We start from the raw sequence: 24,558 nt of genomic DNA on the forward strand, positions 1-24,558 counted from the left end.
ACTTACGGGGTTTTTTTGTCTTTGCAGATGAGTGATCACCAACAACAGCCTGAATTGTCTGTTCCCATGCTGCCAGGTAAGCAAGCTTTAGCCAGAAATACAGTGCTTAATATCAAAAGTATCAAAGCTCCTGCCTCACATCTGACCTTTTCTTCTGACCGTTCTCTCAGGCATTTCTCCGAGCACTACAGCTCAGGTGGTGCATTCAGCAGGACGAAGGTTCATAGTCAGCCCAGTGCCAGAGTCCCGTCTTAGAGAGCAGTTCTTTGGTGCTCCTTCTGCTAATACCTCCTTTGGAGATGAACACGCTACAGGTGAGAGAAAAGTTTGTTATATTCCAGGTTTTTTTTTTTTTTTTTTTCAAAGTATGAAAATTAAACAAGACACAAAAGTGTGAAAAAGAAAGCTCCAAAGTTTTCTGCTGGATATGTCTTAACAACTCTGCGCTGTTCTTGATCCTCAAATCACTCATATTTACATTTTTGTTTAAAATAATTTTCATATAATGACTTCCTCCTTTTACTTTTTCCTAGCTCCCTCCGTGACATTGGGTCTTTCTCTGTCAGCTCCATCTGGGATTCTCCAGCAGGCCTTCAGTAAAATTAGGGAGGCTCGTCTAGAAAGAGGCAACACCCTTGACCCCCCTGCTGCTGAGAAAGAATCAGGCGCTGTCCCGTTCACTGAAGCTGGAGTCGGACCAAGCTCTAACAATATCCTCGCTCCTCCGGAGGCTGTAGCTCCTACCGCAAGCGCTACTTTTCCTGCTGGGTCCCTCTCCTCTACTGCAACACCTTCACCACCTCCCTCGGTTGAAAGGGTTTCCCCTCCACCTCTATCCACTCAGTCACAATCTCCAGCCCCTGTCACCAGTGATCCCAGTCCACCCCCTCAGTCTTCACATGAAACAGCCCCTGTACCACATCCACCAGCTGCCAACATCCCTTCCTCATCTTCTACTATTTCTCCTCCATCAGCGCAGACCTCCGTCCCCACAGTACCCGGGCCTCAGTTGAGCAGTACTTCTATCTCTTCTGTCGCTAGTGTTACATCCAGTAGTACCGGCAGTGTCCCAGCTTCAGAGCCGCAGCCTTTTAATAGTGCTGTTACGTCTTCTCAGCCTATAAGTTCCTCCATCCATGCACCACAGCACACAACCTCCCAGCCTGTTCCCATCTCCACTCAACCCCCTCCACCCACCTCATTACCCAGCCAGAGCCAGGTCCAGCCACAGCCAGTGGAGTCAGAGGGGGCTGAGCTCCAGACCAAGAACGCTGGTAGAGATGATATCCAAGCTTTAGATAAGAAGCTCCGGTCACTCTTTAAAGACCAGAGCTCTGCCTCATCCTCCACATCAGTGGATCCCAGTCAGAACACAGGCACCTCCTCTCCACCCACTGGTACTTCTTCCCCTCCGCCCGGAGCCGCCCTTGTGCCCCCGACAAACCTTCCCCTCAATTCTGGGGTGCAGGGTGTCTTGGGCCCCACAACCACCCCGGGACAGGGTATCACCCCGGCAGGACATGCACACACGCCTCCAACTAAGCCCAGGGCACAGGTTAGTGACAACTGCAGCATCCAAGAATAAAATCCTGTTAAATGCAATAAAAATATTTTTAACTTGACCTTTGCTATATTTTGTAGACTTTACCTACTGGTTTCGATCAAGCTGCTACACCTCCTTCCGACCTTGTACCACCATTTCCTGGACCAAATCAGGTGAGGTCTATGACCTTGTAATACCACCTGCTCTACAACTAATGTATGTCTACACACTGTATGATCGGTCCTTACATCTTGTTCTTGTGACTCCACAGTCACAGCAGCCTCTGGGTAATTTGGATGCTGAGTTGAGGAGAGCTCTGAGCCCAGAGACTGTTCAGGGGGGTAACAGAGCCCAACCCCCAGCAGCAGATTTCACTCTTGGACGTTTCCAAGTAAGTTTGAACCTAAAAAGTTTCAGTTTAAAAGGGTTAAACTTCAGTTCATTAACAATTTCTCCCTCCTCTCTTTATTAGGTGTCTGTTGCCACTGATGATGCATCCAGCGCTGTTCCAGATCCCTCCAGCATTGTTTCCTCTTCTTCGTTAACGCCGTCCTCTACCTCTACGTCCTCCTCCTCTTCCTCCTCCTCTTCCTCTTCATCCTCCTCCCCCTCAAGTCCAGAAAATACTCTCCACCGGTCATCGTCTCTGGCCAAAGGAGTTTATGAAAACGATGCTGTAAATGGAGCCTCGTCCCTCTCTGCTGGTCCTGCTAGCCAGTCCACCACTATTGGGCGTTTTCAAGTGTCCACAAACACGAATGCCACATCTGGGTCAACCGCTGGCTCTAAAGTAGGACGTTTTTCCGTCACAGGTATGTAAAAGGCTCACGGCAAATCAGCTTTGAGAAATGAGTTTAAAGGCCTCCTTGCGCAGCATTAATTACATAAGGAGTGCCATACAAAACCGATGCTGCTATATTCAGACCAAATCTGGTGCTCTGGAGGAAACTCAGGTACTCTCATTCATTTCAACAGGGGGAGTTGGTACAGCTTGGTATAGGGGACAGGGAGAATAAGTTTAAAAAGAGTCAAAACCTGATGTCACACTGTAGTACCAGTGATCAGACCGGTCAAACTGCTCCACAGTCAGCCTGAAATATCACTGAAACCAGGTGCTGTCCAGGTGGAGTTCATTTACCAAACTATTATAGTCTCCCAGTTGTCCTGGCTTGGTTTATTTCAATGTACTCAGCTTCACCGTCTGTGTCTGGCTCTCAGTCTGTGCTCAAAATAGCAACACCAAGAAATGTCTGTTCGAGAGAGAGAAACTGAGAGAGACAACAGTGGTCGAGCGACATAGAAGTGAATGAGAGAGAGGGAGCTGGCAAAAAGGTAGTGAATCAGAGAAAGAAAAAGTTTTTTTTGAGTGTTTCACAGCAGGTATGTTCAGCAAAAACCTGATTTGGTCTGAATACCGCCCAACGCTGTAACTGAGGGTAAATGAACCATATTAAGTGTAAATGGATGAGCGTTTTATCGCAGCCAGCCTTTTTTCCTCTTTGTTAATTGGCCACGGTATAAGCAGTAGAATGCACTCTGAGGTGTCTTTATAGAAAGTCATGCATCTTTGCCTCCGCCTCATTCAATGTTATTAATTTAATCCTATTGGCAGAGGCTGCACTGTGGATTAATAGTTAATGTTTTGATAGCATTTGCAAATTCGGAAGACTTATCTGTCTACTGAGCAATCCAATCCGTCATGATTTTTCATGATTAAAGCTGCGTGAAACAAATTTTCTTCATCCTGTACACTCAACGCTGTTCAAGTTACATGTTTAAGTAAACCCATTATGTGTCTGATTTCCTTCAGTAACCCCAGCTCCAGCAGCAGGCTCCAGTCCATCACATGGCTCCAGTCTACAGAACGGACCCTCATCCTCAACCTCCGATCCTCATAACACACATGTCCATGACAGCAGTGACAATGACGATGACTCCGGGACTGAGGATGAAGCTTTGCAGAAAGAAATTAGCCGTCTTAGAGAAAAGTAGGTGGCATGTTTACCATCCTATCTTTATGAATGGTAATGTCACAGCTCAGTAGAAATATTTTAACACGTCTGTATGTTTTTCTGCGTTTCTTCTCTCACTCTCAGACATATGAGGGAGATCCAGGCCTTGCAGTCCCGCCAGAAAGATGAGATAGCGTCTCTGTTCACTCGGATGGGAAAACCTCCTCCTCCTCCCTCTGTCCTCTCTCCCGCTGTGGCAATGGCTGGAGGTCGACGGCGGCGCAAAAGCCACAAATCTGCTCGCAATAGTGGACAGCCCAGCCCCATACACTCTGGTATTAAGACAAATTTAATCCCCACTTTGATGTCAGTCACACAGTTTGTTTCATGTACACTGGTGGTATGTCCCTGAGTAAATGTTGACATGCCTTTTGTGTATTATGCTCATATCTTTAGGATCCCCAGCCTCATCTCATGGTTCACAGTCCTCTCCAAAGCAAAGTTCACCCTCTACAGCAGAAGCTTCAGAAACTGCATCAGAGGCATCACAAACAGCTGGCAGATCATCCATACAGCAGCTCAGAAACTCTCCATCCATGCCCAGCCTCAGTAGCTGCTCCACAGGTACGTGTAGGCACTTAAAGGAAACCTTATTTTCAGCCAGCTTTGTACCACTGCTGTGTTCGTAGTATATGCAAGTGAGCATGTTGCTCTCCGCTCACAGAACTGTTGTTCAAACTGCATAATTTTTACATTTTTAGTGAGCTGTTAGTTAATACAAGGAAGTTTGTACCCAGGCTGCTTTTTTTTTTTTACTGCTTGAAAATGAACGAGCCAAAAGTGCCACCGAACACGCAGTGTGTCATCCACAAACTGGGCCAGCAGTGAGTGATCCAGTGTAGGGACACAACCAGTTTCACGATTAACTAAGGAATAAAACGTTGTGGTTTTGTAACTATAAAGACTCAGCTACACAGAGTACTGTTAATCAACAAAGTAAGAGTAAGTTGGTGTACAAAAACTGCAAAACATAGCCAAAAATGTTTATACATAAAATATTGTATACATCTACACTGTAATAGAATGAATTGATGCATTTTAACTGAAGAACTGTAATCTGTGCAGTGCATTCTGGTTATTGTAGTTTTTCTGCCCTTTGGGTGAACGGGACTACCACAGCCCTTTTTCACCAATTTAAACCATATTTGCCTCTTTTTGCTGCAACCCAGCAGTGAAATCCAGCCTTTAATATCGTCACAGTGAGCTACTTGAATTGGTTCTCACCTTTCCTCTCTTGTTTCTCAGGATTAAGTGGGACCAGCACCACAAATGGTTCAGGCCACTGTCAGAACCACTCTACTTCCCTAACCCAGGCGACTGGACCTATTCCCTCTGCCGCTCACACCCAGAAGGGCAAGGGCACCTTCACTGATGACCTGCATCAACTGGTGGATAACTGGGCCAGGGACGCCATCAGCCTCTCCCAGTGCAAGAGAGGTCCTAAAACTGGAGCGCAGGCAGCACTGGGACATGATGTAGGCATTCAGTACTTTGTCTTGCCTGTGGAATCTTTTATGACTGTCTGGCTTTGTTAATCACTGGTTGTGTAATAATTCTGCATATTCAGTAGTAACTCCTGTTTTCTCTGTTACAGATCATCCCTCCAGCCAACATGGGTCGTAAATTCTCAGCTCCAGGGTATCTCTGCCCAACACTTCCCACGCCTTCAAACACCACGTCCACCACCACCAACACTCATCTCCCCAACCCAGCCAATCCCTCTGTCCCTGTGGGGCCTCGTAAAGGCTCTCTGGGCCCGGTCGCCCAGGGGTTTGGATATGCCTCGCCCCCGTACAGCGCTCCTCAGTGGGCAGGACCCACAGGCACATGCCAGGTCAGCATGCTTAACCCCGCACAGCCACTAACACAGTACCAGCCGCCTACGACAGCGTCGGTGTCCCTGCACCAAGGCTACCACATGGGAACCACACCAGCCCCCCAGAAATCAGTCACCCCCGGAGGGTCCAACCTGAGGCCTACGTAGCCCAGTCAGAGCCCTGGGCCAGGCTGAGACAGAGGGCCACATGGGGCGGAGAGAGCAGACAGTCTTTCAGCGGGAACCACTAGCTCTCGTTTGCTGATTAGCTGGCGGGATGTTGTGCTTTTTATTTTTATTTCAACTTTTATTATTATTATGTGTTTTTGGGGAGGGTTTCTGAGTTGACCTGTGTGGTTCAGGTCCTCTCAGGAAGAACGAAATCTGTCTGGCAATTGGAGGGAGAGTGCAATACACATCCACAGCATAAAAGTCTCATACTTAGCCTGCCATTAGCTGTGGAATCGAGCTGTGACGAGTCGGTTGGTCGTGTCCGGTGACGTAACGGCACAAAGGCATAACCAACAGCAGCCAAAGATGTCTTCTGAGAGCAGACATTGTAATGTCGTCATTCCTTTAAAGAGGAGGAGGCGGAGGTGGAAGTAGGAGGGATTCTGGTTCACATCCTTTTGACTTTGACGCCGAGCTGGGAGTGAAGATACACCGCATGTATACCCCACGTGTGCACGCGCACACACACACGCGCGCGCGCCTGACTAAACATTAATCTGGTTGAGTGACTCGGGATGGTACTGTAGGTAAAGTAGTCTCAGAGAGCGAGAGGGGGGTGAGCGTACTAGAAAGTGGAGATAAAAGTGGAGTGTTAGGTGGAAAAGTAAAGTTTGTCTGGTGACAGGAGAAGAAAGACATAGTAAGTTAGACAGGAGGTTGCAGTATGAACACATCCCAGTGGCTACCTATTAAGTAAAATGCAATAATGGCAAAGAGTAGATATACTGTCCCTTGTAACTGTGGCCTTAATCCCCAAACACATTTAAACATCGACTGTACATAGGTATTTCTTCACTTGATTATGATTCCATGTTTAGCATATTTATGTCCCTGTGCGAGTCTGGTGTCATTGTGATTTGAGTTATCTCTCCATGCAGATTTATTAACCATACGGATTTATTTTTCACGTCTGATATGTAAGCCAGTGGATCTGCCGTATTAAAAAAAACAGCGTTGTCCTGGTGTTGACCACCATTTGGAGTTTGGATCTTTAAAGAGGTGATGCTGCTGTAAAATCACAATCTGGGTAGGAGGGTGTTCGCAGGGTGTTCAGTTTATTTCGTTTCTTTTGTTTTTTTAAAAAAACACAAGAAATAAATCTTATTAAGAATCCCAATTTGACACATAAAACCACTTCACGTAGCGCTTAGCAATTAGATATGAGCGGTTCAAACCTGCTTATCATATCAAACTAGATTTGTTTTGTTTTATTGCAGTAGTATTCGTGGAAGCATAGAGGACAGATGAACAGGTCGTTAGTGAAGTCACGTCATATTAAATATCTGCGCTCATAGCCGTCACTTCTCAAATCACAAGTGTCTGGGGTTCTCTCTTTCTGTGGTCTGTTTTTGTACGCATATATTTAATAAAACAAATGTTCTTTATGGACCTGTATTCAGCCATCAGATTTTGATGTTGTTTCACTGTAATTATTATTAAAGGTTGTTAAACAACATGTAGTTAAAGGAATATAAAAAGTGCAATTGCGGGGTTGTTGTTATTGGTATGCTACTCACCAGGCAGGAGTAATCCTGCGGTTTATTAAGCTCTTCTATCTTATGACTGCCCTGCCCCCTCTTTTTTCTATTTAATTGTATATATGTTAATGTGAGGTAAATGCTTTCACCTGAAGCTCAGTCACTAGAGTATGCTTGTGGTGACCCCACTCTACATGCACACGCACTCTAACCTGTAAACATGAGGAACACTTTAGTGCCTTGCATCCTCACTAATGACAAGTTCCAGACTCATCTAGTCCTGTAGCTGTGACTGTACTGTAGAAAACCAGTTAAGTAAAATCCGTACACGGCGTAAACACACAAGCACGTGGCTCCATACACTGTCACACGGCCAACTCGGGAGGACGTAAACCTCCGAGACGTTATGGCACCTCACAGGACTGCAGAACAAAGAGCACACTGAGTAATGTGGAAGCTTTCTTTTTCTCTCTACAGTTACATTTGTGTTGGTTGTGTAATCAGCTGTGTATTTATATTTGGCTCATGCATTCATTGGATTTGGCTGACATTTGTTTTTGTGGATTTATCATTTTAATAGAAGCACTTGTTCAGGGCAGCGATTGAGCTGTAGAAAAGGTTTAAAGGTTGTTGTCGCACCCTTACGCTGGCTCAACTTTTGGTCCTCACACGCCTCTTTACGAGTGCCATGCTGTCATTGTGACTCTTTCGCCTGCTCGTAGATTGGATGAATAGTTAAACTTCTCTAGAGAAAAAATAAGTTACTGCAATGCAGAATATGCAATGTTTAAAGTTTTAAAGGGACTGAGGGGGTAATGGAAACATTTGCATGCCGATGAGGGTTGTTACTGACTTCGATGTTTTTGATATTGGAATATTAGAGATCTTTTTTTCTTTCTATTCTTTGCCTTTGTGAGAGTCATCACTCAAGTGTTGATCTGTTGCCATTCACCAATATCACAGGCGCAACTTTGATATCAGCGTATGGTTTCTGCATGCCAGCTTCACTGATGTTTAATCTTACAAATGACAAACCAACTTGCAACTGGCTACTGTACAGCACAAGTTCTCAACCAAGCTTAAGGTCCATGTGCTACGATGCTACTATCAGTAATTACCACAGACCTCGGTGCAGTGATGTACGAGGCCACTGACGCAGTAATATCTGTTGAGCTCTTATTTCTGATCCCTCCTTACTGACTTCCTGTGATTCAGTGTCTGTTTTGTGTATGTTTTTCACATTGTACAAAATGTAAAAACAAATAAAAATATCAATTAAAGCAACTTGTCATGTATGTTTTTTTTAAATTATGACAATGTTTTTACACCCTGTACCAACTCAGAATATATTCAGCTCTCCAGCTTCATAACAAGCTGACTCTGCTCAGCTACAGATAGTTCACACACGAGGAAGGTTTATTATTGACTGCTGAAGAACCAGAGCTCATTTGGTAGAAAAGAAGTACTTACATCTCACATTTTATAGAGTACTGTTTTATTAATATTTTACAAAACCAGGTAACATTTCTCCAAATATTGGACATAGCAGCAATTTATTGCAAAATTGACATAATAGAAAATAGTACATATTAAAATAAATATAAAAAAATAAAATGAATGATTTGACAAAATGATGAGGAAGCTGTGGAACTGTAACAAAGTCTCAAGTGTCCAGTCGTCGTTTCTTCATGTACTGTCCTTGTCTGTATGGACTGGAGGCTTCACCTGGAAGGTTGAAAAATAGCGTAAGCAACTCTGATCCCCAGGCGAGAAGGAAAGGATATTTAGGCTCAAAGATAGGGGATAAAATATTGATTAGAAACTTGATGGAAACAAGTAATAAATGGATCAATGAGTCTAAAAACATGGCTCGGCAAGTAAAAGTGGCTTGTTCGACAAAATAAAGATTCTGAGATGGTGCTCACATGACCTGACTTTATCACAAATAAACTCGAGATTAGCTATAAGAGATGGGCTAATTATGTTTTTTTTTGGTCTTTTCTTAACATATGAATTTGTGCTAAATTAAAACACCCCATGTTCTGTTCATATTTGTATGTTTTATAAAACATTGTACAGATGAATCACTGCATAGGAACCAAAACGTGTGTACTGTATATAGTTTGGGTGATCTACAAAACGTTTGTTTAGATCACACGTTACTTCCAGTAGTAGGCACAGGGGGTGTGGTTGTGGTTACACCTTATTTTTCACTACTTACTATCGTCTCAGCACTTATCTTGTTTCATATCATATATAGTTTGTCTAGTTCAAGTTTGTTGTTACTATTTTGCTTAATAAACATAAAACTCACTTTATGTGACTGGATTTTTTCTTTATTTTTTCACAGTAGGAGCCTACTGGGCCTCTTAGCTGCCTTTTTTTAAAAGGATAGTTGCCCCTACATACTGTATAATTTCAACAAACAATGATAACACTGACATGTTGATATGTGATTCCAAATAAAGAAAACATTGAAAAAGTATCAGCACCTCTCTACATGACACCTAACCTGATCTCGCCTGATGCTGGTTCTGATGTTGATTGCTGATTGGTGGATTGATCCGGTCCTGCCCTCTGCTGTATGATGGGGCATAGTTGTCTGGAGGTCTACCTGGGGCTCTCTGAGGTGTCTTACTGCGTGTCTGCATGTGGTGGTTTCCGGGCGTGCTTGGCCTGAGCCCACTGGTGGATGGGCCGCCTGCGGGGGCATCCAGCTCTTCAATCCCATCCAGTGTGAAATTCCAGAGCTCAGGATCATCTGCAGAGAAAGAAAGAACAAGTAGAGAGGCAGGTTTCCTCACCACACTGTAGTATGTTGAGCCCCCTGGTGGTGGTTTACAGCACCTGCTAAACACTCGTCTGTGCTGCCAGTTGAAGCTCTGTCAATGAATGCAGAGGCACCTTCATGACCTGGATGGATGGAGACACCAACGACAGAGAACAACAGATTGATATCCCTGTGTTGCCAAATCTGGCCTGAGACAATGTCATGAAGCTGCCCACGCTTAAAATTCATATTACAATACCCTCTAACAAATTAAATCTCTTGCCTCCACTGGATTCTCGTCCAATAGTGACCTCCTTGTCCTCAGTCTTGGTCTGATTGTGTTTCTGCTGCAGCATCTTGGCCTCCATCTCTTTCCTGAACTTCTGTTGAAGCTGCTGCTGTCGGAGCTTTCTCAGCTGTTTGGGGTCTGTGTGCTCCTCAGACCCGACAACGTCCACTGAGTCCATGACAGGTCTTAGGCAAGGAAAAAGAGGAAATCAGTTGGATTTGAAACAGAAGTGCCAGTGCTGTTCAAAACGTCTGCTCTGTTTACCTGGAGCTGACGTTCTCGCTCTCTCTGTTGGGAGCGGCAGCGTTAGGCGTATGCAGATCTGAACCGTTCTGGTTCTGATTGAGGACTCTGGGCTCCAGCGGCATCCTGGCAGCTCCCACCGCAGAACGAAGCTTTTCCTCTCGGACCAGACTCGAGAACCGGGCCTTGTCCACCGAGGGCTCGCCTTCGGAGCGCTTCGTCTTAGCTGGGTCTAGAGGAGGAGGAGGCTTCGCACGGAGAAGAAGTGACAAGATTGGGCATCTAAAGAATTTCTGAATCAAAATTTAAAAAAATGTTACACTGTATCTGACCTGTTTGGGGATCTTGTTAATGGCTAGGAGGTATTCTTTATTCAGGATGCAGTTTCCAAGGGTGTTCCCGAAGCATCTCAACAAAAAATAAATGAATAAATCATTAGAACAAAATATATTTTAGAAAAAGTTATTTTTTTCAGGCTGATAAAACATAAAAATGTTAATTCCAGTACTTCAGAGCCCTCTTCATGCCATCAGTGACAGCTTCCTTTCTCGCCTTTTCCAGTGACAGAGCTTTAGACTTCAGTCCTTCACTGACTCCATACCCAACATCCTCATGAAATGCCCCGTCCTGCAGGACAAGAACAGAGCGTGATAAGGGCGGAATGCATAATATAAAAATAAATCTTCTTCAGATGACAATTAATATAGTAAAATAAACACCCAACCTTCAGCTGCACTTTGACAAACGCACTGACTCCAACGTAAAACTTCCCGTTGATGAGGTCGACAAAGTCTGTAAAACATGTGAAACAAGTGCTTCATCAGTCTGACTCTGTGGCGACAGCTGGACCTCAACAGGCGACAAGAAGCTCTCAGTCGTACCGACGTTCTGCTGCGAGATGGAGTGAGACCATCCGTTGTACCCAAACATCTCATTAGCCAGGCTGATCACACGATGTCCTTCGATATAGCACACCTGGAAGAGATTCATCTCAGTGTGAAGTAATGTGTCAAACTGGAAAATGGCAACATTTGGCTAACAAAATCTTGCTTTGTTACCCAAATATCAAGAAAATTACATTGCAGCGTTCGTCTTATAATGATAATTACAAATTTATTTGTCACTGACAAGATGCGTATCTATCTTTGCTTTGAAACTTTGACACATTTCTACAGTTCAGTTTAAAACTGGCTGCGCAGCAGAACAGAAGACAAAGGCAGAGAGAGGAACAAAGACTTGCCCTCTGTCCTCCTCCAGCCACTCTGGTACTGATGAACTCTGGTCCCAGCTTCTGTTGCAGAGCGCTGTGCACCGCCTGGTACTCTTCAGCTGTGTAGGTATACTGTCAACGCAGTTCAACAAAAACAGACAAACATACACATATATATGAGATAAGACACATATCATATAGTCAGAAGCTTTCAGCTATACAGCTGGTACAATATATAGTAGTATTGTTAGAAGACACCAAATATGTCAGGATGAATCTTGGAGAAATGTGTAGACAATGACAGAAACGTCACTCAGGTTTGACACTCAATGTAAACATTACACAGAGGTGACGATGCCTTGAAACTGCCAGACAACATGGAATATGGTGGCATTGACAAGGCCGTGAGCGCGATATTCAAGATTGAAATACCACTGAACTCGGAGACGCTGCATCTGGGACATGCTTTGTTTATGAAACCGAGGAAGAATACAAAGACCCTTTAAGTGGCAAGTAATGATTGATTATCACCAGAAAGTGGCTAAATCCAGCACTACCTTCACGCTCCTTTCCTCCTCCTGATGTGGATCATAAGAATACAAGCTCCCTTGGTTTTTATTGTATATAGTCACATTTTTGATAGAAGATAGAGACAGACATATATGAAAAGTTTATTTATGTGAAACCACTGGATTCAAGTAGAAGTAGGGAAGTAGGCTGCAAACATGTGAGAGTAGATATACACTCGCATGTCTGCAGCTTGTTTGTATGTGTGGTTGTATTTCAGGTATAATGCATTTAATAACTGAGAGGGATCAATAAAGTGTCTATTAAAGCTAATAACTGGATGATAAACTTTAAAATTAATCTTGTTTATCCTGTTTCTTTTCACTTGTCAGCCTGTCGCAGCATGCAAAGGGTAAAAGATGAATGGACAGGTACAGCTGTGTTGCTTGTTAATTAATTCTGCACACCTGAGCCTCATCTGAATGAATGAATGTGTGTGTGTGTGTGTGTGTGTGTGTGTGTGTGTGTGTGTCAGCATGGTGTCCTGATGTCATACCTGTCCGAAACACCTGTGTGCAGGAGGGTCGCTCCTCTCCTCAGCGTTACTGGACATGATTGCAGAGCTCTGCTGTTGTAACTAAAGTAAAACAGACGTGTAGTTAGTTAATATACCTTAAACGAGCTGCTCTAACTAACCCACCGAAACGACATTTAACCTTCCATAACTTTATTAAAAGCTAAACTGGAGCTGACTAAAGGCAGGTTAAGATGACTAATATCACATTATTCGTGGCTGTACTTGTAAGTCAGTTAGACTGTATATATCCACACTCATATAAATACAAACTCACCAGTTAAAATAGCTCACAGGTGATTTTTCTATGTGTTAAATGTGAACTAGCCGGAGCTCATGGATGTGTGCTACATGTTTAGCTCAGCTGAACTTCCCGCTCGGACAACCGGAGGAGGGGTTTATGCTGCGTTCACGGCCTGTTGGAAACTACACCTACGACTCAAATATAGTGGATAAATGCGGATTTTTTAAAATATTAACCTCGCCATAGGGAGTGTCATTTTTAGTCACCACGTTTTAAATATACACCCATGGTCGCACGGTGCATCTGTCGACACGATTTTGTGCGTTTTCAGCACTTGAATTAGGCATTTTCTCAGCGGTTGCTGTTACCATAGTAACGTTAGCGCGTTAAGGACAAAATAACAAATGTGTTGGTTAAAAATAAAAAATAATAAATGAATAAACGTAAATAGAAACATGTTTGATATCAGTAATGACTCGTTTCATCATGTAATGCAGCAGCTGTATGTTGGCTTTAGGGATCATCGATAAATTACTGTTAAAATATCAGTGTTTTAACCAATATCAGTGTTTTAACCAATACCAGCATGCTAACTTGCCATATTAATCAAAAGTATGATTAAATATTTGCACTTAATTGGTTTAATAGCAAACTTGATGTTTACATAAATATTTTATATCATGACCCAATGAAAAGTGTGTCACGTGTGTCAAGTATAATAAATCAGGCGCAACATTTTTTCTCAACGTGTTAGAAATATACGAGGCGGCCGTAAAGTGAACATTATGGATGAAGCACACGAGTTGTTTATTTCTATTTTTATTGGCATTTATTGGAGGAGGCTGTAAATTCACGACAATATCCATTGTTAGTTTAGTTGCTATTTAAATAAGTATTATATGTTATATTATTATAACATACAATAATAATAATTAAGTCTTGGTCAATAAATGAAAAAAGCAGACAGTTGATGTTTGTTTTTCTCCACTTTTTCTAATCTTAGGTTAATATTTGACTTCCATTACAGCCCATTATCTTTTATGATCCAACATTTATATCTTATATTTGGGATTTACAGTGTGTTAATGCTAATATCCCCCTTCCTCTTGTCATCATATTGTCATAATCTGAGCTGTATTTGCTCACCAAATAAAAAATGTAACTCCCATACTGAGGAGGCAGCTGCCATATGTATGCCTCTTGCGTGATTTATTATTTTTTTTTTATATACATACAAGTGAAGTTATTTACATCAAAAGGGGGATTATCTGCAGGAAAACAAAGCTCTGGCCTGCTTGGACAGATGGCAAAACACCCGCCATAGATTGGGGTCAGTGTGCTGAATACTATGCGTTTATTACCTCTCTGCACTTGCAAACAGGAGGCGAAAGCAACGTGGCACATGCAAACCATGCTCCAGTACCAATGTCTGCACACCTGGGTGTACTGTTGTGCTGTAGTGCAAATACAGTCTGGCTCGCAGTGTTTGGAGGACTGCGTGTTGGAGGTGGAGTGTCTATATATTAATGTTCCTCTTGCAGTCCGTGTTTGAATACTGCATCCGGGAGGTGAAACATTTCATGCGTGTCAAAATAAAACACGTCTTTGTGTGCCCCCCAACCCCCCCTCTCTATTTTTTTTTTTGCATACAGTTATAACCACAATGCGCGCGCTCGTGCTTGCTCGTGCCCGCGTCCAGGTTCGCTTTGCATCTCGTCAAAACAAAGCGGGGGCGAGCCAGAGGGCGAGGGAGCCGCGGTGCATGCTTCATGAATGAGTCCCCCCCCCCCTTCTTCCAACGCACCGCAGGTCGGACCTTTCCATCCGCCAGCAACCGTGTGTGATGCCCGCGTTGGTGCGCAGACCGACTGGAGAACAGTAGAGGAGCCAAGCCGCTGATGAGCCCGGACAGTAAACACTTCCCCTCAGTACTACATGATCGTTTCATCCCAACAGGAACAACACGACAGGATAAGGTACGGTGAGTGCATGGCTACAGTGGGCGGGCAGAGAGGCGCATGACATACGGCAACTTTGTGGCCATTATGATACAGTTTTTACCCATAGGTGGACTTTATGATGCGTCTGTGCCAGCCTATGTGCGTCCATAAGGCAGTCACGTTGTTTACAGTGTCACTTTGCCATCATTTTCTCATCCACACAGGTAGAAAAAATAGAAAAACCTCCACGTACGCACGACTGGATGTACATTCCTCCCTGTAGGACAAACGTGGACTGTTGACTGCGCGTCTGGCGGATTGATTGTCAATCTTTATATCGAATAAACATGACAGGGCCACAGTAGGCTACAGCGAGGTATGAATAGGCCACAAAAGCAATAGGGATTTATAGAAATCAAAAGTGGCATCGATCTGACTGTAGTCGCCCCTCAAAAGACAGGGAGGAGGGGTGAACAAAAGCAGAAATGCCCAGACTGGCGTGGCATGGCATGTCTGGTAGACAGGAGTGTAGTCTGCCTGTGTGAGCCTCAGACTAAGGTGTGATCTAATGAAAGTGGAGGCCGATCCTTCAGAAACACGCACCAGTCACCCATTTTATCACACGCATGCAGGTTGGCAGTGAAGGAGCCTTGTGTTGTGTCTTTGTCTGAGGAGTGACAGCCCAGACTGTTGTTCCCCCCTCTGACCAGGGGATGGTGCTTTACTATGTAGGTCTACAATATGTTTCTATGGGGGGGAGACACCCAACTACAGGCCTACTATCATACTGTCCAGGACAGAGCATGAGCATGGCTTTTTCTTACAGGAATACACTCATACTGTACATGCTCACACACGCATTTCCCCTTTCTTCTCTGATGTAATGTGTGACTGTGGTAAGGTTGGGGCGTAGCTTGAGCCGTGATTGCAAAACATCCATCTAATGTGTTGAAATAACAGAAATAATAAGGAAACAGAAAGAAGACGGCTGATTAAGCACTGTAAGTCCTTAAAGGAGGTCACAGATGTGTGGCTTGAATTGCTCCTGTGCTACCTTTATCGTAAGTCTGGCTTTAATTTGTCTGTTTTAGTCCTTATTTCATTCATTTTGTGCTGTCATGACTGTGTCAGAGCCTAGGATATTTTTCATTATGCCTCACAGCTGCTTGTCATCATTACTGTACTCTTTACGTGACTTTGATCACATGTTCAGTCAAACCTTAATAACAATGTCTCATCATCTTCACCCCTCTCTCTCATCAGATGCTTGATGGACTCCGGCGGAGGCACGCCTCCCGGCCCTCCTCCAGACCCTCCTCCCGACCCCTGTCGCTCAACTTCAGCACCTTCTCAGCACCTCCCCCGAGCCCGGACATGGACAGCAGCAGTGAGCATCCAATCAGGAGGTGAGGCACAACATACAGCATCCTGGAAGGTGTATGAAATATTAATAAGCATCCATAAAAAAAAAAAAATCCCACCATCTCTCCTCCCAGGAGATTTCATTAAGCGTGTGAGCTTTGCTTGCATCACATGTTGACCTAATGTTAATGATCTCCTGGTGGGATGTTTGATTGACTCATTTCCTTATGTGTGTGTACATCTCATCAGTTTGTACACTTGCTTTCCATGTTTTCTGTGTCTGTGTGTATGTGGGTGTGGATGGCGGTCTGTTGTTTACTGCCGTGCTGTCAGTAGAGAGTTTCTGAACTGCGTGGGTTTGAACTCATCATTTCTTCTTCAGAGTGCTGCTAGTTTTCTCCAGGCCCCTCTGAAAATATTTTACACTCAAATGAGGATATTAAAATTGCCATCTAAAAAAAAAGAAATGTAGTGAGATAGAAGGGAGTTCATTTTTTGTTTCATATAGAGTAAGGGTGTAATGTATCAGTGATATTAGCTTATTGCATACATATCATATGAGTAAAGACAAGAGCATTGACAAGTGTGCACCATAAAACCATTAAATCTGTTTTTAAAGGTCAAGTGTGTCACATTTAGAAAGCTCTATCTATATTAGAATATATAAATAATAATAATAATAATAATAATATATAATAATATTTTCATTAGTGGAAAATCACCTGCAAATAAGATTCAAGATTCAAGATTCAAGATTCAAGTTTTTATTTGTCACATGCCTAAAAGTACAGGTACAGTGGCAGTGAAATGAAAGTGACTGTCGCGACTGTGCAAAAAAAACACTCAAAAGGATAAAAAGAAAATAAGATAGAAAAGAAGAATAAATAAAATGTAAGATAGAAATAGCAAAACTAGAAAAATAAATAAACTAGAAAAAAGATATACACCACTATGTTACTATATTTACAACTATGTACATGACCCGTATAATACAAATTAGCATTATATAAATATATAAACAGAAAAATCTCACTATGAGAGAGCAGTGATGTGCGGATGAGTTGGTGTGTGTGTAATGTAGGTGTAGTGTGGTGTAGTGCGGTCAGTTATGGGACTATGTTGTTATGCAGAGTTCAGGATCCGTGTGGCCTGGGGAAAGAAGCTCCTCTTCAGCCTCTCGGTCCTGGCTCTGATGGAGCGAAGCCTCTTGCCTGAGGGCAGCCACGCAAACAGTTTATGGTCGGGGTGGTGAATGTCCCTCATGATCCGACCTGCCCTGGACCTGCACCGCTGGGTGTAAGTGTCCTGAAGGTCGGGCAGTGCGGTGCGGGTGACCCGTTCAGCACAGCGGATGACTCTGTGCAGGGCCTTTCTGTCCTGTGAGCTGCAGCTGCCGTACCAGGCCGTGATGCTCGCAGAGAGCACAGACCCCACAGTGGCGGTGTAGAAGGTTACCAGCAGTTTACTGGAGGCCTTGAATTTCCTGAGCCTCCTGAGGTGGAATAAACGCTGCCTCGCCTTCTTCACCAGGGTGGAGGTGTGTGTGGTCCATGTCAGGTCCTCAGAGATGAGAACCCCGAGGTACCTGTAGCTGCTCACTCTCTCCACCGGGTTCCCGTAGATCTTTAGAGGTGCGTACTCGATCTTCTGTCGTCCTCTCCTGAAGTCGACTACCACCTCCTTAGTTTTGGTGACGTTCAGGTCCAGGTTGTTGTCCTTACACCATGAGGACAGCCGCTCCACCTCCTCCAGATAGGCCATCTCGTTGTTGCTGGAGATCAGGCCTACCACCACTGTGTCATCCGCAAACTTCACAATGATGTTGGATTGGTGGGCAGCCGAACAGTCATGGGTCATTATGTTTTAGTTTTTAGCTATGTCTTATTTTGGTATCACTCTTTAATTATCTATATCTGCTGTATTCAAATGGTCAGTTAGATTGCCCCATACTCCCTCAAATTTGTCCGGTCTTTGTCTTAGATTATACATTATTTTCTCGCTGGGTATACAGGAGGTTAGTTCCCTAAGCCAGAGAGAGGGTACAGGTGCCTCTCCGCTCTTCCATTTGAGGGCTATGCATTTATTGGCTATTGTCTTAGTTTTTTCTTATCATATCCTCCACGTTGACCCGCTCTACATTAGCCCAGAACGAACAAAATAAACACATGTTTAGATTAAGTGTTTCACAGCCTCCATAGTTTCTCCTTCATGCCTGGAATAATAGGGCGAGTGGTGGTGGTGGGGGGTGCAATCAGCAAAAACACCACTAGATGCTACTAAACCATCGAGTGGGATCCGCATCAAATGATGAATGAGATATTGGTATTAGATTTTTCAGTAAAAGTCAAGATCTGGAGTTAGATGAGCTGATTGATGCCACTCTTATGTTTATACAGTAAATACAAAGCTGCAGCCAGTTAGCACAAAGACTGCAAACAGATAGTCTGACTAAAGTACTAAAAGCCACATGTTGTGGTTTTATGGATGGACTTTTTCTTTGCCAGGTACAGTGACTCCCTGGAGTCTCCACTGGTTTCCTGTTCATTTTTCTGACATGACATGACTCCAAGAAGTCACAGCAAATAGTCGAGTACATAAATTGTTTTTTGTTTTGTTTTTTACGTCTGAGCAGAGCCCCAACCCTCCTTTTTTGTAGTCTTTATGCTGGTTATATCTTCATATTTAACATAGACATGAGAGTGGTGTCTGATCTAACCCTCCGCAAAGAAAGTATTTTACAAAATGCCAAACCTCTTAACAACAGTCAAAGATTTTTCAATACAAGTAGTTTTTTTTTAATTCATGACAAACATGGATTTTGGTAAATGTGTAATGTGCACAATACTTCCAGAATATTTTCATTTACTTTAAGTGCAATCATAATAATAACTAATTAAGTGGATATAAACCTGTATCTGTCAGACTTTAGTGTCACACATTGCACTCCTTTTTGTTATTTGTTATAAGTATTTGTTGGCCTGCACCAGCTGTGCTGAAAATGTGAGAGCAGGAAACCTTTCTCTATTGTCCCGCATTGTGTCACTGCTTCCTATCCCCACTGTTGTTGTCAATAAGCCGGACGACTTCCTCCTCCACCTCCTCGCCGTACAGTGACAAGCACAACAAAGTCCCTTCTGCTTCGGCCTGCTTACCCTGCAGTTCCTCTGGCATCTGTGCTCTGCATAAATATTTGTTTTCATCAATGGTTGTATTGTACTGAAAGAGAGGCAGAGAGGGTGGAAGAGTTTGCCCCCATCGGTGCATGTGCTATTGTTTTCTCCTCCTCATCTGAGACCTGGGGCCTTGCGATGGCCCACCTCTCGGGCTTGGCTCCACCCATCCTGCTCTTAACGCGCTGCCCTTCTCTCACCATGCATCATTCTGTCCTACTTCTCTCCTCTTCTGTCACCGGCCGCTCTTTGTATTGTCATTGTGCTTTATTTCCCCTCTGCGTGCTCTATCTCTCTCTCGGACTCACGCTGCTTATGTTCCCTTCTCCCCCTCCAGCTATCTCCTCACGTTTCTTCTCTGTGTCTCTGTGTATGTCAGCTCATAGCCTGACCTTCTTTCTCTCCTGTCCAGTACTTAGTGCACACTCTGTTTCCTCTCCTTATCTCCCTCATGAGGACTCTGCACCGGCTGAAGTTGATGAGCTCTCCCAGCCTCAGCGAGCTGGGGAAGAGTGAGAAAAGTTCACCAGAGGACAGGGGGGAAAAGCAGAAGAGGGCAGGAGCCAATGCCACCTGGAACAGGTACACCAAATACAATCAAGGTGTAGAAAATAAATGTAGTTTAAACAATAATGTGGACCAATCCATGTGGGGGGTTGTGTTTCAGCATCCACAACGCTGTCATAGCAGTCTTCCAGAAGAAAGGTTTGGCGGATAACGAACTCTACGTCCTCAATGAAGGTGTCCGGTAAGTTTGGACAGCTTCACACTCTCACACAGCACAGAGAAAACATCCTTATTTTAGACAGTTGATGCCATTTGCTGCTATAATTAGTATAATCGCTGTCTGTCCTAGGTTTGCTGACTGAACGGTTTCCTGTGAATGAGTTTGTTGTGTGTGCGTAGTGTACTGTATGTTGGCCTGGGGAGTCATGTGGTCGTGCCAGATATCTCATTATCTTTCTAAACCAGACCCATCACTTCTATCACATCAGCCTCCATTATAACCCAGTAAACATGTCCCCACGTACAGAAAAGCTACGAGGAAGGCTGACACACATTTCTTCAACTGTACAGGAAACTCTCAATTATAATGCAGGTTAACATCCTGTGCTTCTGTTTCATATAATTTGCACAGTCACATGTAATTAAATGCAGGTTGTAAACACCTTAGAAATGAGAACATGGCTAATAACAGCTAATAACTATTCATCTTATTTGTTTCCTCAGGCATCTCTTGAAGACTGAGCTCGGGTCCTTCTTCACCGAATACCTTCAGGTAATAAACGTCATCCAGACACATGAAAGACTTATTCTTATATATAGACTTTTTAGAGGAGTCGATACTCAGCTGTGGAGTAATAGTGTCTCTAATGTTTATATTTGATAACATATTTTCGCTGTTTTTCACAGAACCAGTTGTTAACGAAAGGAATGGTCATCCTTCGGGACAAAATAAGGTTCTACGAAGGTATGACTGATAGGAAAAGTTGTCTAAATCCTGTCGTAGTGGTCTGTGTCAGTGAGTTAAGCTTTAATCAGTTGTATTTTTTGGCTATGTGATGCAGGTCAGAAGTTACTCGACTCTCTGGCAGAGACCTGGGACTTCTTCTTCTGTGATGTTCTCTCGATGCTGCAGGCCATCTTCCATCCGGTTCAGGTACACATCCATATTACGAAACAGGTCAACAACTATCCAACAGTTACTGTAAGATGGTCGTTGTTGCTCAGCTCTGCTGTTTTCTGTGTCCTCTATGTGTGCAGGGTAAGGAGCCTTCTGTCCGACAGCTAGCTCTGCTTCACTTCAGGAACACCATAGTCCTGAGTGTAAAGTTAGAGGACGCCCTGTCCCGACCTCGGGCTCGTGTGCCCCCCTCTGTTACACAGATGCTGCTTATTCTACAGGTAGGCCTGCAGGCAGTGAGGCAAACTTAATAGCTTGTTTCCTCACTCTCTGTTTGGTGATTCTTTCTGTTTCCAAGAAGGCAAAACTACACCAAATGATTTGTGAATGTCTAGTATGTATTGTTTATTGTATCTTTTTATTGTTTAATATTGCACAGTGTCATAAAAACAAAGTAATTCAGTTTTACACTCAGAGATAGAGCAAGGGACCACATTCTCACATTTAAGAAGAAAATGTTTAATATTTTTGACTTTTCAGACTCTCAAAATTGTCATTTAAAATGTTTTAATAGCTTGAACACAGACTGACTCGAGTACATCGGAGTGATGGGAGCCTTAAATTAACATATGTCTGTCTCTATCTGTGTTAAGGGGGTCCATGAGTCACGTGGTGTGAATGAGGACTACCTGAGGCTTGAGTCTCTGGTTCAGAAGGTAGTCTCGCCCTACCTGGGCACCCATGGCCTTTACTCCGGAGATGATCCTGAGGCCAATTGCTGTGTCCTGGGTGAGACAGTGTGGGCGTGAACACAAAACGAAAGCAGTAATGCCACACTGATGAGGAACTTAAATTTATCAACACTTTCTGTACTTTTCCTCTTGTCTTTTGCAGAGAACTGTGTACCGTGGCCTAAGTCTGCGGATCAACCCTCGAAAAACCCTGTGGTACGATCAAAAAGCTACAATATCCCTCTCCTGCTGACCCCGGTGGCTGAGTATGATCCAGATGCCAGCTCTGTTGGCAGTGGAGGAATTCGGCGCCACTCGGCCTGTGAGATTATATCTTGCCTTGAGGAACAAGGACTGGCTTATGCTGACCTGGCCTCAGGACCTGAACTGTCTGGCCAGTCTTCCAACAGGCTCTGTGTGGGCTCTCAGTTCAATGGTATGACACAGATTAAGATGTCTCATGTTGGTTATTATGAAAAAAAAAAAAAGTAATGTAATAATCCAGTACCCTGTCATTCACAGGTATTGTACAAGCAGGAGCGAGCGCCCTGCCTCTTTCGTCTCCCTCCATCCTCCCCCTTCATTCCTCGGGAGCTCTGCACGGCACTGAGGCCACAACAACAATGACTGATCTCAGTAAAGGTGCATCCTCCACGCCGCCCAGTGAATCATCCAGCCCTGAAACCATAATTGGACAAGTGCTCGAGTCTGCAGACTCAGACTCAGACGGGATATTTATTGATTTCCCACCTCACTCCTCAGAGTCTTTGGGGTACGGCTGCGAGAGTAGGCAAAGCACTGTGTAGCTGCGGTTACCTTTTAGGAACGCAGCTCCCTCCCTCCACCCCTCCACCAGTGTGTACGGTAATAATCTCTGAGACAGATTAAACAAATCTGCATTTCATTAAATGGGTACCATCTTCCTTTCTTACTGTAGTACGATGAGTTTCCATGATGAGACATTTCAAGTGCTTTCGCTGGTGAGTGACAACGTTGAACCTTTAATTGTTACAAAAGGACTGTTTTGTTTTATTGGGTTTTCAACTTGAGGACGCTATAATTGTGACTTTATCCAAAGCTTTTTATCCTACAAACAAGTCAGATAATGTTCTGATAAGTCTGGTGATTGTTCTTATTGACCACAAATCCCATGAAGACCAGAGACTAAAAATCAGCAATGATCTCATTAACAAGTAGCTAAACCCTGATACTGTATATCTATATCTGTCCCACAGACCAAAAACTACTAAAAATACATCAGTGAGCCTCACAGTGAACACCTTCCTGCTGCTGTAAATACTCATTATGGCAATGAATGTATATTAATCTGCAGCTAAAACAAATGGTACCCACCAAATACACTATTTGCTTCTGTTTAAGTCATTTTTGCTAAAGCTACAGTGCCTAGCTGTTAGTTGGACTAACACATTGTTGGTTTTGTGTCTTTTCATGAGATTTGTTGACAATCTTACAAATATACAGTGAAGTCAATATTATCCTTTAACCCACAGAGGAGTAATCCTTCAGTTAAAATCAGGAGTGATAAGGTTTTCACACAGCAGAGATGGCTGTCAGTAACCATGTACATGGGAACAAGACAGAAACTTTACATATTTATCATGGGTTTGTTTTGTATATGTGTATTTTGACCCTTACAGCAGTTTTATATTTTCTGTTTACGCTCTTTTTTCTTTGTCTGCCTCTCGGCAGTAACACAGTAATGAGGTCTTCTGCTCTCACTTTTTGTACGACATCTTCTGAAAATGTGGACTGTTGAATTGTTTTTATTTCCAGCAGCGGCCATAGACGTCTAATGCAAAATTCTCTCCAAACATCATCAGTGTGACAGCATTTGCTTTTCTGTATTGGCTCTGTACAGCAGGAGTTTTCTAGTAATATGACGATGTTTATTGTTTACATTACAAGACATGAACATTTTGGCTGAATGTCGTCCCACACACTGTATTTTGCACCACCACTACCTTGTAAATAAAACTGCATTGTTGGATTTTAGGACAGCTAGATAGTGTAAAGTGAGCTTTTACCTTTAAATGAATTGAGATTTTAATAAGGGCTTTTTAACTGAATCTTTTTCAAATGATGTTTTACCTCAAGCGTTTTGTACTTTACTTTTTTTGACAATCTATGATGTCTATGGAGTTGTACTTTGTATTAATTTGTTATACTAGCCCAGTAAAAATTAAATAAATTTGAATAGTATTTAAAAAAACATGGAGTATCAATGCATTTCTTATATATACACACAGTCTGCTAATTTGGTTGGTCCTTTAGATGAAGGGAGGATCTACAGTGGCAACTGGATTTAGCTTCACTGTTTAATTAAGCTCCATTAAGCCACCTATAATCAGGGCTGGAGCCAGGATTTTAGAAATATTGAGGTCATGAGTCCAAGTCCTCCCAATGAAACCTTCCTCCCACCTCACCCCAGGATATTTTGATCAGCTACCAGAAAGAATGTTGTTGTTTGCATGTTTCATATTTTAGATTAGGTCCACTTACTAGATTTCTGTCAGAGCTTTCAGCCCCACATCGTGGCCTATCAGCAGATGGACTTTGCTCAGTTTTCAAGGGGATGAAATATAGATAAATAAATTGACCTCAAGTTTGTTTGTTTGTTTGTTTGTTGTCAAATTCCCACCAGACTGCTGAAACATTTCCAGGACAAGTTCAAAGGGCTTATATCTTTCAAAATAAAAACACATCAGCTGACAAACTCGTGCTTTTATTTGGAAAAGTGATATCAGAAGTCGTGTTATTATCTATCAAAAAAGTGTTTAGAGACATGCTTTTATT

At 43.3% G+C, this 24,558-nt stretch overlaps 3 protein-coding genes across 7 annotated transcripts in view; 2 read left to right on the forward strand and 1 right to left on the reverse strand.

Annotated features, from left to right (window-relative positions):
• The window catches only part of LOC104940458 (serine/threonine-protein kinase WNK1), a 29,447-nt gene extending 21,083 nt beyond the window's left edge, over positions 1-8,364 (forward strand). For all 3 annotated transcript variants that reach the window (XM_027273015.1, XM_027273018.1, XM_027273016.1), the window contains 11 exons: positions 28-76; positions 171-314; positions 534-1,555; positions 1,642-1,716; positions 1,815-1,934; positions 2,016-2,355; positions 3,354-3,531; positions 3,640-3,830; positions 3,952-4,119; positions 4,801-5,030; positions 5,150-8,364. In XM_027273015.1, the coding sequence (XP_027128816.1) occupies positions 28-76; positions 171-314; positions 534-1,555; positions 1,642-1,716; positions 1,815-1,934; positions 2,016-2,355; positions 3,354-3,531; positions 3,640-3,830; positions 3,952-4,119; positions 4,801-5,030; positions 5,150-5,539 (2,907 nt within the window). In that variant the 3' untranslated portion in view covers positions 5,540-8,364. The remainder of the gene's footprint in view (positions 1-27; positions 77-170; positions 315-533; positions 1,556-1,641; positions 1,717-1,814; positions 1,935-2,015; positions 2,356-3,353; positions 3,532-3,639; positions 3,831-3,951; positions 4,120-4,800; positions 5,031-5,149) is intronic.
• Positions 8,365-8,614: 250 nt separating this feature from the next.
• rad52 (RAD52 homolog, DNA repair protein) lies at positions 8,615-13,089 on the reverse strand. The gene is made up of 12 exons (XM_027273019.1): positions 12,951-13,089; positions 12,656-12,736; positions 11,623-11,724; positions 11,264-11,357; positions 11,107-11,174; positions 10,891-11,009; positions 10,715-10,790; positions 10,404-10,630; positions 10,134-10,324; positions 9,928-9,993; positions 9,593-9,841; positions 8,615-8,805 (listed from the first exon to the last, which is right to left on the reverse strand). Exons 2-12 carry the CDS (start codon positions 12,710-12,712, stop codon positions 8,744-8,746), a joined length of 1,311 nt encoding a protein of 436 aa, XP_027128820.1. The 5' UTR covers positions 12,713-12,736; positions 12,951-13,089; the 3' UTR covers positions 8,615-8,743.
• A 1,505-nt stretch (positions 13,090-14,594) lies between these two features.
• On the forward strand, positions 14,595-23,974 carry prr5a (proline rich 5a (renal)). 3 transcript variants are annotated; one of them, XM_010757066.3, is made up of 11 exons: positions 14,595-14,898; positions 16,121-16,263; positions 19,846-19,971; positions 20,057-20,137; positions 20,620-20,668; positions 20,803-20,860; positions 20,958-21,049; positions 21,154-21,294; positions 21,667-21,802; positions 21,908-22,180; positions 22,267-23,974. In XM_010757066.3, the coding sequence occupies exons 2-11, from the start codon at positions 16,121-16,123 to the stop codon at positions 22,548-22,550; spliced, it is 1,383 nt and encodes a 460-aa protein (XP_010755368.2). In that variant the 5' UTR covers positions 14,595-14,898; the 3' UTR covers positions 22,551-23,974. The 3 variants fall into 3 exon arrangements, with proteins under 3 accessions (XP_010755368.2, XP_010755365.2, XP_010755367.2); XM_010757063.3 differs by having other exon boundaries at positions 14,595-14,893; XM_010757065.3 differs by lacking the exon at positions 14,595-14,898 and adding an exon at positions 15,792-15,918.
• Positions 23,975-24,558: the final 584 nt, after the last annotated feature.

Source organism: Larimichthys crocea, chromosome XXI (genome assembly GCF_000972845.2).
Source record: "Larimichthys crocea isolate SSNF chromosome XXI, L_crocea_2.0, whole genome shotgun sequence".
Taxonomy (NCBI): domain Eukaryota; kingdom Metazoa; phylum Chordata; class Actinopteri; family Sciaenidae; genus Larimichthys; species Larimichthys crocea.